This window comes from Salmo salar, chromosome 24, assembly GCF_965601325.2.
Source record: "Salmo salar chromosome 24, fSalSal1, whole genome shotgun sequence".
Classification (NCBI taxonomy): Eukaryota; Metazoa; Chordata; class Actinopteri; order Salmoniformes; family Salmonidae; genus Salmo; species Salmo salar.
In genome coordinates, this window is record NC_138314.1 from 37,790,281 (window position 1) to 37,802,586 (window position 12,306).

The 12,306-nt window shown below is 41.4% G+C and overlaps 1 protein-coding gene across 1 annotated transcript in view; it reads left to right on the top strand.

Annotated features, from left to right (window-relative positions):
• The window catches only part of LOC106585809 (adhesion G-protein coupled receptor V1), a 236,869-nt gene that overhangs the window by 84,906 nt on the left and 139,657 nt on the right, over window positions 1-12,306 (top strand). The window contains exons 43-49 of the mRNA XM_014172457.3: window positions 176-441; window positions 3,369-3,544; window positions 3,662-3,789; window positions 3,910-4,091; window positions 7,010-7,156; window positions 7,414-7,494; window positions 7,693-7,954. Of these exons, the coding sequence (XP_014027932.3) occupies window positions 176-441; window positions 3,369-3,544; window positions 3,662-3,789; window positions 3,910-4,091; window positions 7,010-7,156; window positions 7,414-7,494; window positions 7,693-7,954 (1,242 nt within the window). The remainder of the gene's footprint in view (window positions 1-175; window positions 442-3,368; window positions 3,545-3,661; window positions 3,790-3,909; window positions 4,092-7,009; window positions 7,157-7,413; window positions 7,495-7,692; window positions 7,955-12,306) is intronic.

Below are 12,306 nucleotides of genomic sequence, written 5' to 3' on the forward strand. Positions count from 1 at the left end.
CTCAATAAGTTGAATCAGGTATTTTCGTCTGGGGCTACAACAACAATGTGTGCTGTTGGGGGAACTGGAGGACTGGAGTTGGGAAACACTAGACTACGTACCTGTGGTTTCACACATGAAATATGACATACTCTCTGGTGAAAACTGCTCTCCCTTTCTCCCCTGTCGCCTGTAGCAACGGTGAACATCTTGGCTAGCGACGATGGCCACGGTGTCATATCCTTCAACAGCAGCCAGCCCTTCCTGCTGAGGGAGCCCACATCGCTGTCCGGGCTGGGGGAGAGCGTTGCCATCCTGTACGTTGTGCGTGACCCACCCCAGGGCACCTTCGGCACCGTCACTGTCCAGTTCACCATTACAAACGCCAACGGAACACTGGCCCAGGACGACCTCATACCCTGGCAGGGCTTTGTGGTGCTGGAGGACGGAGTCAAGTTCAAGGTCAGTGGGATCAAAGCAAAACATTTCAGCGGCCCCTCTCTTGACAGCTGAGAGAAAAACATCTATGTTTAAGTTTTAGAGCAATTCTACACATTTTGCCATAGGGCGGAGAAAATATTTAGCAATTTTACAGCTACTTTTCTGCAATTATACACATTTTGTGGAGAGAAATGTTTTCAAATGCCATCTGAGTGAGAGTGACTAACAAAATCAACTTTTTAGCTGACATGGGCTAATTGAGTGACTGACATAACAAGAGAAAAATGTCAAATATTGCACCTTGTGTATTCTACTATTCTAACTTTCAACAGTAAGTTGAGAAGCCGACTGGATTCCAAAACATTTTTATTTTGTGGAAATTGATCCGTGGACCTACAAAAATCCACCAGTTGCCCATCCCTGGTATAGATACAGGAGAACTGATTGAACTGATTGAATTGATTGAAGATATATATTGGATAATTGAATGAATTGATTGAAGATATACATTGGATAATTAAATGAATTGATTGAAGATATATATTGGATAATTAAATGAATTGATTGAAGAAATATATTGGATAATTAAATGAATTGATTGAATATATATATTCGATAATTAAATGAATTGATTGAAGATATATATTGGATAATTAAATTAATTGATTGAAGATATATATTGGATAATTAAATGAATTGATTGAAGAAATATATTGGATAATTAAATTAATTGATTGAAGATATATATTGGATAATTAAATGAATTGATTGAAGATATATATTGGATAATTAAATGAATTGATTGAAGATATATATTGGATAATGAAATGAATTGATTGAAGATATATATTGGATAATGAAATGAAAGGATTGAAGATATACATTGGATAATTGATTAAAGATATACAGTATATTGGATAATTGATTGAAGATATATATTGGATAATTGATTGAAAGGTTTGAAGATATATATTGGATAATTGATTAAAGATATATAGTATATTGGATAATTGATTGAAAAGCTTGAAGATATGTATTGGATAATTGATTGAAGATATACAGTATATTGGATAATTGATTGAAGATATATATTGTATAATTGATTGAAAAGATTGAAGATATGTATTGGATAATTGATTGAAGATATACAGTATATTGGATCATTGATTGAAGATATATATTGTATAATTGATTGAAAAGATTGAAGATATGTATTGGATAATTGATTGAAGATATACAGTATATTGGATAATTGATTGAAGATATATATTGGATAATTGATTGAAAAGATTGATGATATGTATTGGATAATTGAGATAATTGATATAAAGGCAAGAGGAGTGTTATTTGGAGAATATAAAGGCTGTTAAGTATAGAAATCTTCTCTTAATTAATGTGTTTCAGTACCTTGGAAGCACAGAGGTCAGGGAGGCTATAAAGCCCTTTATATTCTCATCTCTGATGTGCTGATGTTCTTTGATGTGCTAATGATCTCTGACGTGTTGATGATCTCTGACGTGTTGATGATCTCTGACGTGTTGGTTGATGATCTCTGACGTGTAGGTTGATGATCTCTGACGTGTAGGTTGATGATCTCTGACGTGTTGGTTGATGATCTCTGACGTGTTGGTTGATGATCTCTGACGTGTTGGTTGATGATCTCTGACGTGTTGGTTGATGATCTCTGACGTGTAGGTTGATGATCTCTGACGTGTTGGTTGATGTTCTCTGACGTGTTGGTTGATGATCTCTGATGTGTTGGTTGATGATCTCTGATGTGTTGGTTGATGATCTCTGACGTGTTGGTTGATGTTCTCTGACGTGTTGGTTGATGATCTCTGACGTGTTGGTTGATGATCTCTGACGTGTTGGTTGATGATCTCTGACGTGTTGGTTGATGTTCTCTGACGTGTTGGTTGATGATCTCTGACGTGTCGGTTGATGATCTCTGACGTGTTGGTTGATGTTCTCTGACGTGTTGGTTGATGATCTCTGATGTGTCGGTTGATGATCTCTGACGTGTCGGTTGATGATCTCTGACGTGTCGGTTGATGATCTCTGACGTGTCGGTTGATGTTCTCTGACGTGTTGGTTGATGATCTCTGACGTGTCGGTTGATATTCTCTGATGTGTTGGTTGATGATCTCTGACGTGTTGGTTGATGATCTCTGACGTGTTGGTTGATGATCTCTGACGTGTTGGTTGATGATCTCTGACGTGTTGGTTGATGATCTCTGATGTGTTGGTTGATGTTCTCTGACGTGTCGGTTGATATTCTCTGATGTGTTGGTTGATGATCTCTGACGTGTTGGTTGATGTTCTCTGACGTGTCGGTTGATGTTCTCTGACGTGTTGGTTGATGATCTCTGACGTGTTGGTTGATGATCTCTGACGTGTTGGTTGATGATCTCTGATGTGTTGGTTGATGTTCTCTGACGTGTCGGTTGATATTCTCTGATGTGTTGGTTGATGATCTCTGACGTGTCGGTTGATATTCTCTGATGTGTTGGTTGATGATCTCTGATGTGTTGGTTGATGTTCTCTGACGTGTTGGTTGATGATCTCTGACGTGTAGGTTGATGATCTCTGACGTGTTGGTTGATATTCTCTGATGTGTTGGTTGATGATCTCTGACGTGTCGGTTGATATTCTCTGATGTGTTGGTTGATGATCTCTGACGTGTCGGTTGATGTTCTCTGACGTGTTGGTTGATGATCTCTGATGTGTTGGTTGATGATCTCAGACGTGTTGGTTGATGATCTCTGACGTGTTGATGTTCTCTGACGTGTTGCTTGATGATCTCTGACGTGTTGGTTGATGATCTCTGACGTGTTGGTTGATGATCTCTGACGTGTTGGTTGATGTTCTCTGACGTGTTGGTTGATGTTCTCTGACGTGTTGGTTGATGATCTCTGACGTGTTGGTTGATGATCTCTGACGTGTTGTAGACTTTGGAGATCTGGGCAGTTCTGGACGCTGAGCCTGAGGTGAACGAGACATTCACGGTGACCCTGTCCAGTCCAACTGGAGGGGCTCGGCTTGGAGACACACTCTACACAGTCATCACTGTGCTGCAAAACTCCGCCCCTCTGGGCCTTTTCCGCATCGCCTCCTCCCTCAACAGGTGAGCGAACACTGGATCACACTCACACACGCACATGCGCATACATGCAATCACACATACAAACATGCACACAAATGCTCACACACACACGTCACACATGTACATCTATCTCTGCAGCACTGATAGCTCTGTGGTGGGGAAGGAGGGCGGTAGGACCGTGTTCTTGACTGTGTCCCGCAGTAAAGGTCTGGAGGCAGCGGTCAGTGTGGAGTGGGATACTCAGTCGGACACAGCTGTTGCCGTAGGTAAGATGGGCTAGGAACTTCATTTCTGCACTCAGTTAATGTCATAGTGGTCATTTCATTTCCAGGTCTGTATTCATATGTTCACCATGATATACAGTGATTATACTAGTCAATTTTCAGAGGGGAGTCTTCCAGTGATGGCAGTGTATCAGATCTTCCCAGAGACCCCCACCTCAGGCTGGTGTTCCCTGGCTGGTGGAGCCTCTCCTCTGGCCATGAGGCTAGACAGGCCCTCAACTGGAGGCTCCAACCAGACCCACGCCACTCTTTACAGGTGGCAGGGGGTGTTGGTGCCTATACAGGTAATCTAGTGATGTATCTAAACACGATCCTATAGCCCAATTCCATATCGACCCCTAGACCCTACACCCTAAGCAGGTGGAGATCGGAGAGGATGTGGCAGCTATAAGTAATATGGTAATTGGCTAAGCAATATGCTGCATATTTACCTCTTTTAGGCTAAGCAAAAATATCCACCTTGACCCCTGATAGGCTAAGCAAAAGCTCCATATTGACCTCTGATAAAACTTATTGCATAGCTTATCTTGGCCTCTTATAGGCTTAGCTATAAGCTCCATCTTGGCCTCTGCTAGGCTAAACTACATAGGTACAATAGTTGAACTATATACAGTGCTTTCAGAAAGTATTGATATCCCTTGACTTTTTTTTCTCACCCGTCTATACACAATACTCCAAGACAAAGTGAAAACATATTTCTAGAAATGTTAGCAAATTTATTGAAAATGAAATACAGAAATATATCATTTACATAAGTATTCACACCCCTGAGTCAATACATGTTAGAATACCCCTTTGCACCGATTACAGCTGTGAGTCTTTCTGGGTAAGTCTCTAAGAGCTTTGCACACCTGGAATGTACAATACTTACACATTTATTTTGTTAAATTCTTCAATCTCTGTCAAGTTGGTTGTTGATCATTGCTAGACAGCCATGTTCAAGTCTTGCCATAGATTTTCAAGATGATTTTATGTCAAAACTGTAATTAGGCCACTCAGGAACATTCAATGTGATCTTGGTAAGCAACTCCAGTGTAGATTTGGCCTTGTGTTTTAGGTTAATGTCCTGCTGAAAGGTGAATTTGTCTCACAGTGTCTGTTGGAAGGCAGACTGAAACAGGTTTTCCTCTAGGCTACAAATCGATACACCATCGGAGACCATACAGCTGTAGTTTTGGCTACACGGCTGGAAATGGTTAAACTCTGAGAGCATCGATCTAGACAGAATAAGAGCAAATCTTAGACGTATAATTACTAGTCTGCAGCTAGAAATTACGTAAATCTCGAACGAGAATACCGACAACCACCGAAGCATCTACTCTATGAGAAGTATCCATTCTAACCACCTACAACCACAAAAGACATTGTGACTTCTGGGAAAGTTAACCAGAGACTCTGATGAACTCTACAGGACGATCGAGGATTCCAAACAGAGAAGACAATGACATACGGGCGTAAATATATAAATTGCAATTATTCTCGAATGAGCAGCCATTCATGTGCAAAGGATTAGCATTTAAATTACTATAATTATAGACTGTGTGTAGTGAATACATTTTGTCTTTCCCGCTCTTTCTCAGTTCCCACCCCTTTCCTTTTGTCTACCAAGCCATCATATCGGCTTAGCCCACTAGGGACTTTTCCATCATTGTTAGTAACCAATATCTACTGTTTGTTTGTTATGTATTTCTGTGATTATTTATTTATTTAGTTAGTTAGTTAGTAAATAAATAATTAAGTAAATTTGTATATTGGTGATTCATGATGGAAACTAGCGTTCGTGCAGATAACCAAAGATTTTACGATGTTTGGAATAAGACTAATGAGGTAACAATTAATAATTCATTAATAGAAGACTAATTGATAAGATATGAAAATATCTGAAGAGTCGATTCGGAAACTAGAGACTAAACATTTTCCCGTGGTGCCCCGACTTCCTATTTAATTAAAGTTTGCATAAAATAACAGTCTTCACAATTAATGATAGTCACAGACACGACACCTTGATGTGTTGGATTTGCCCCAAACATAACGCTTTGTATTGAGGACATAAAGTTCATTTCTTTGCCAATTTTTTTGCAGTATAACTTTAGTACCTTATTGCAACCATGATGCATGTTTTGGAGTATTTCTATTCTATAAAGGCTTCCTTCTTTTCAATTTGTCATTTAGATAGTATTGTGGAGTAACTACAATGTTGTTGATCCTCAGTTTTTTCCTATCACAGCCATGGAAGTCTAACTTTTTAAAGTCATCATTGGCCTCATGGTGAAATTCCCGAGTGGTTTGCTTCTCTCCAGCTACTGAGTTAGGAAGGATGCCAATATCATTGTAGTGACTGAGTGTATTGATGCACCATCCAAAGTGTAATTAATAACTTTACCATGCTCAAAGGGTTATTCAGTATCTGCTTTTTTTTTACCAATAAGTTCCCTTCTTTGTGAGGCATAGGAAAACCTCCCTGGTCTTTGTGGTTGAATCTGTGCTTGAAATTCACTGCTCGACTGTATGTGTGTGGTACAGAGATGAGGTAGTCATTCAAAAATCATGTTGAATACTATTACTGCCATAGTCCAAGCAACTTATCATGTGACTTGTTAAGCACATTTTTACTCCTGAACTTATTTAAGCTTGCATAACAAAGGTGTTGAATACCTATTGACTCAACACATTTCAGCTTTTCATTTTGAATACATTTCTAAACATTTCTAAAAACATAATTCCACTTTGACATGGGTTATTGTGTGTAAGCCAGTGACACAAAATCTCAATTGAATCAATTTTTAATTCAGGCTGTAACACAAAACTTGTTGGAAAAGTCAAGGGATGTGAATAGTTACTGAAGGCACTGTAGGGACAGTAGTTGAACTACATAGGAGGCCAGAAAGATGAAGGGGTAGTGGTCAACAAGGGAAGGAAGACATTAACGACTCAACCAGAACAGCTTTTAGAAAACTGCCTTGCTTTGTGTTGCATACACATATGCATCAGTCTATTTACAGTATATCATGATGCCTGATTGCACTATGGGGCGGCAGGTAGTCTAGTGGTTAAGAGCGTTGGGCCAGTAACCGAAAGGTGAAAATGTTTATGTCCCCTTGAGCAAGGCACTTAACCATAATTGATCCTGTATGTCGCTCTGGATAAGACCATCTGCTAAATGGCTAAAATGTATATACATATAATTCTCTCTTGTTTTCAGTCGGTGACGATCCAGGACCCTAGGATGTGTGTGGGTTTCTCTGTGAACGGCTCATCCTATGTAGCGATCACACATGGCACCCTCCCGGACTCCCCTGCTGTCAACCTCAGCCTGTTCAGCGTGCAACAGGACCTCAATCTAACCCTGGTGAAGCCTGTTACTTTTTGGACTTGACTGTTGTCTTTTCATTTGTGGTCCTTATGATGTGTTTTCTGCCTGCAGACATTATGTAAGATCTACATAGTAATCAATTACTTACTATAAATCAATGACTTACTATAAATCAATCACTCATTGGCCTTCAGTTCCTATGGTTAGTTCTCTTTTTGACAGTCACTCCATGTCAGTGGCATTATGTTGAGTAATGTATTCATTCTATACGACATCAAACCTTTTCCCCATAGGAACAATCACTGGCTGTTGAAGCTCTTGATGTTAAACACTTCTCCATTGAAAAAAGACACTACTTGATTGCCTCAAGCCAGGTGAGTTTGGGGGTTAAAATGAACTTGCCATAACCTATGAGACATACCTGTACAGTACAGGTGCTCCAGGACATGATATCGACATGCACACCACCACATTACGATTGTCATTCAAATTAAAACGGCCAATGGATTTAGACCACACCACCTGGAGTTGATCTCGACTAGCTAGTAGCTAACTTGTCTTGTTTCTACCAGGTGTTCGTTTGGACCGGAAGTGTCTTGGCTCTCCATCAGAGCCTGGAGCTTCAGGGTGTCCTCATCGTGTCTCCGTTCTCCCATGTGACCAGCCTCTACCTGGTTGTCTGTGTGAGGAGAAAGACGGGGGACGGCTGTGTGCTGTTCCAGTGGAGTGGAGGGCACTTCCAGAACCCTAGGCCTCTGCCTGTCAGCAGTAGAGCTCAACAAGTAGAGTCTCTCAACAAAGGAGCAGACACTCTTCTTTTGGTCGTCACCGAAGGTGACCTCATGTGAACTTCTCTACAAACCACGTCCTCTGTATTTGTCTTTGCAATCTAAAATCTTCTATGTTGACGTTTTGCTATGGTGCCATTTTGTATATAAGTGGCTTATGTGGTGCAGAGATGGTGACGTGGCTTATGTGGTGCAGAGATGGTGACGTGGCTTATGTGGTGCAGAGATGGTGACATGGCTTATGTGGTGCAGAGATAAAGAAGTGTCTCATGTGGTGCAGAGATGGTGACGTAGCTTATGTGGTGCAGAGATGGTAAGGTGCAGATATGATACTTACCAGGCATAGTTAATGTGTCCCCAATCCACTGTTGACAAAACATGGTTTGTGTGCACAGACGGGAGGGAGTAAGGCGACAAAAGTCCTTATGTATATTGGAGCAGTGCCTTCCACATAAGGGAAGTAGGTAATCTCTACGATGTGAGTTTCCTGGAAGGCTCAGTGTTGTAGGCCAATGGGAAACCGCTCAGTGTAGTAGGCCAATGGGAAACAGCTCAGTGTAGTAGGCCAATGGGAAACGGCTCAGTGTAGTAGGCCAATGGGAAACGGCTCAGTGTAGTAGGCCAATGGGAAACGGCTCAGTGTAGTAGGCCAATGGGAAACGGCTCAGTGTAGTAGGCCAATGGTAAACCACTCAGTGTAGTATTTCTACAAACTTCAAAGTGTTTTCTATCCAATGGTACCAATTATATGCATATCCTGGCTTCTGGGCCTGAGTAACAGGCAGTTTACTTTGGGCACGTCAGTCAGACAGGAAGTGGAGAAAAATAGACCCTAGCCTGAAGAAGTTTTAATGTGAGTCTGGAAGGAGAGTTTACAGTCTAACCAGACACGTAGGTATTTGTAGTTGTCCACATATTATAAGTCAGAACCGTCCAGAGTAGTGATGCTAGTCGGGCAGGAGGGTGCGGGCAGCAATCGGTTGAAGAGCATGCACTTAGTTTTACTAGCATTTAAAGCAGTTGGAGGCCACGGAAGGAATGTTGTATGGCATTGAAGCTTGTTTGGAGGTTTGTTAGCACAGTGCCCAAAGAAGGGCCAGATGTATACAGAATGGTGTCATCTGCGTAGAGGTGGATCAGAGAATCACCAGCAGCAAGAGCGATATCATTGATATATACAGAGAAAAGAGTCGGCCCGAGAATTGATCTCTGTGTTACCCCCATAGAGACTGCCAGAGGTCCGGACAACAGGCCCTCCGATTTGACACACTGAACTCTATCTGAGAAGTAGTTGGTGAACCAGGCGAGGCAGTCATTAGAGAAGTCAAGGCTATTGAGTCTGCCAATAAGAATGCGGTGATTGACAGAGTCGAAAGCCTTGGCCAGGTCGATGAAGACGGCTGCACAGTACTGTCTTTTATTGATGGCAGTTATGATATCATTTAGGACCTTGAGTGTGGATGAGGTGCACCCATGACCAGCTCGGAAACCAGATTGCATAGTGGAGAAGGTACGTTAGGATTCAAAATGGTCGGTGATCTGTTTGTTCACTTGGCTTTCATCAGCATCTGAGCAGCTAACCGATCGCTGCAGTTGTACATAGCCCATCTGTAAATAGCCCACCCAATCTACCTACCTCATCCCCATATTGTTTTTATTTACTTTTCTTCTCTTTTGCACACCAGTATTTCTACTTGTACATCACCATCTGCTCATCTATCAAGATAAAGCAAAGCAGTGCGACACAAACAACAACACAGAGTTACACATGAAATAAACAAGCGTACTGTGTTAATTGTGTTAATTTGCTAAACACTGTATATAGACTTTTTCCCCCCTTTTTTCCCTATTGTGTTATTACAGTACGCTTGTTTATTTCATGTGTAACTCTGTGTTGTTGTTTGTGTCGCACTGCTTTGCTTTATCTTGGTCAGGTCGCAGTTGTAAATGAGAACTTGTTCTCAACTAGCTTACCTGGTTAAATAAAGGTGAAATTAAAAAATTAATAAACTTGGCTTTTCAAGATTTTACAAAGGCAGGGCAGGACGAATATAGGTCTATAACAGTTTGGGTCTAGAGTGTCCGCGGCGGGGGGGGGGGGGGGAGTTGCTGCAGAGATGTTGGCCGGGGTAGGGGTAGCCAGGTGGAAAGCATGGCCAGCTGTAGAAAAATGCTTATTGAAATTATCGTAGATTTATTGGTGGTGACAGTGTTTCCTATCCTCAGTGCAATGGGCAGCTTGGAGGAGGTGCTCTGATTCTCCTTGGACTTTCCAGTGTCCCAAAACTTTTTGGAATTAGTGGTACAGGATGCAAATTTCTGTTTGAAAAAGCTAGCCTTAGCTTTCCTAACTGACTGAGTATATTGGTTCCTGACTTCCTTGAAAAGATGCATATCGCAGGGGCTATTCGATGCTAATGCAGAATGCCACCTAATTTTTTTGTGCTGGTCAAGGGCAGTCAAGTCTGGGGTGAACCAAGGGCTATAGTTGAAGTCAGAAGTTTACATACACTTAGGTTGGAGTCATTACAACTCGTTTTTCAACCACTCCACAAATGTCTTGTTAACAAACAAATCGTTTTGGCAAGTGGGTTAGGACATCTACTTTGTGCATGACACAAGTAATTTTTCTAACAATTTTTCTAACAGATTATTTCACTTATAATTCACTGTATCACAATTGCAGTGGATCAGAAGTTTACATACACTAAGTTGACTGTGCCTTTAAACAGCTTGGAAAATTCCAGAGAATTATGTCATGGCTTTAGAAGCTTCTGATAGGCTAATTTACATAATTTGAGTCAATTGGAGGTGTACCTGTGGATGTATTTCAAGTCCTACCTTCAAACTCAGTGCCTCTTTGCTTGACATCATGGGAAAATCAAAAGAAATCCCCCAAGACAACCACAAGTCTGGTTCATCCTGAAGGTACCACGTTCATCTGTACGACCAATAGTACGCAAGTATAAACACCATGGGACCACACAGCTGTCATACCACTCATGAAGGAGGCGCGTTCTGTCTCCTAAAGATGAACGTACTTTGGTGCGAAAAGTGCAAATCAATCCCAGAAAAACAGCAAAGGACCTTGTGAAGATGCTGTAGGAAACCGCTACAAGTATCTATATCCACAGTAAAACGAGTCCTATATCGACATAACCTGAAAGGCCATTCAGCAAGGAAGAAACCACTGCTCCAAAACCGCCATAAAAAGCCAGACTACAGTTTGCAACTGCACATGGGGACAAAGAGCATACTTTTTGGAGAAATGTCCTCTGGTCTGATGAAACAAAAATAAAAACGATGGCCATAATGACCATCACTATGTTTGGTTGAAGAAAGGGGGATGCTTGCATGCCGAGGAACACCATCCCCACCGTGAAGCACGGGAGTGGCAGCGTCATGTTGTGGGGGTGCTTTGCTGCAGGAGGGACTAGTGCACGTCACAAAATAGATGGCATCATGAGGCAGGGAAATTATGTAGATATATTGAAGCAACATCTCAAGACATCAGTCAGGAAGTTAAAGCTTGGTCGCAAATGGGTCTTCCAAATGGACAATGACCTCATGCATACTTCCAAAGTTGTGGCAAAATGGCTTAAAGACAACAAAGTCAAGGTATTGGAGTGGCCATCACAAAGCCCTGACCTCAATCCTATAGAAAATTTGTGGGCAGAACTGAAAAAGCATGTGTGAGCAAGGAGGCCTACAAACCTGACTCAGTTACACCAGCTCTGTCAGGAGGAATGGGCCAACATTCACCCAACGTATTGTGGGAAGCTTGTGGAAGGCTACCTGAAATGTTTGACCCAAGTTAAACAATTTAAAGGCAATGCTACCAAATACTTATTGAGTGTTTGAAAACTTCTGACCCACTGGGAATGTGATGAAAGAAATAAAAGCTGAAATAAATCATTCTGTCTACTATTATTCTGACATTTCACATTCTTAAAATAAAGTGGTGATCCTAACTGACCTAAGACAGGGAATTTTTACTCGGATTAAATGTCAGGAATTGTGAAAAACTGAGTTTAAATCTATTTGGCTAAGGTGTATGTAAACTTCCAACTGTATATCTGTTCTTAGTTCTACATGTTTTGAATGGGGCATGCTTTTTAAGATCGTGAAGAAAGCACTTTTAAAAAGCAACCAGGCATCCCCTTCTGACGGGATGAGGTCAATATCCTTCCAGGATACCCGGGCGAGGTCGATTAGAAAGGCCTGCTCGCTGAAGTGTTTTAGGGAGTGTTTGACAGGGATGAGGGGTAGTCGTTTGACCGACAACCCGTTACACATGCAGGCAATGAGGCAGTGATCGCTGAGATCCTGGTTGAAGACAGCAGAGGTGTATTTAGAGGGCAAGTTGATCAGGATGATATCTAAGAGGGTGCCCATGGT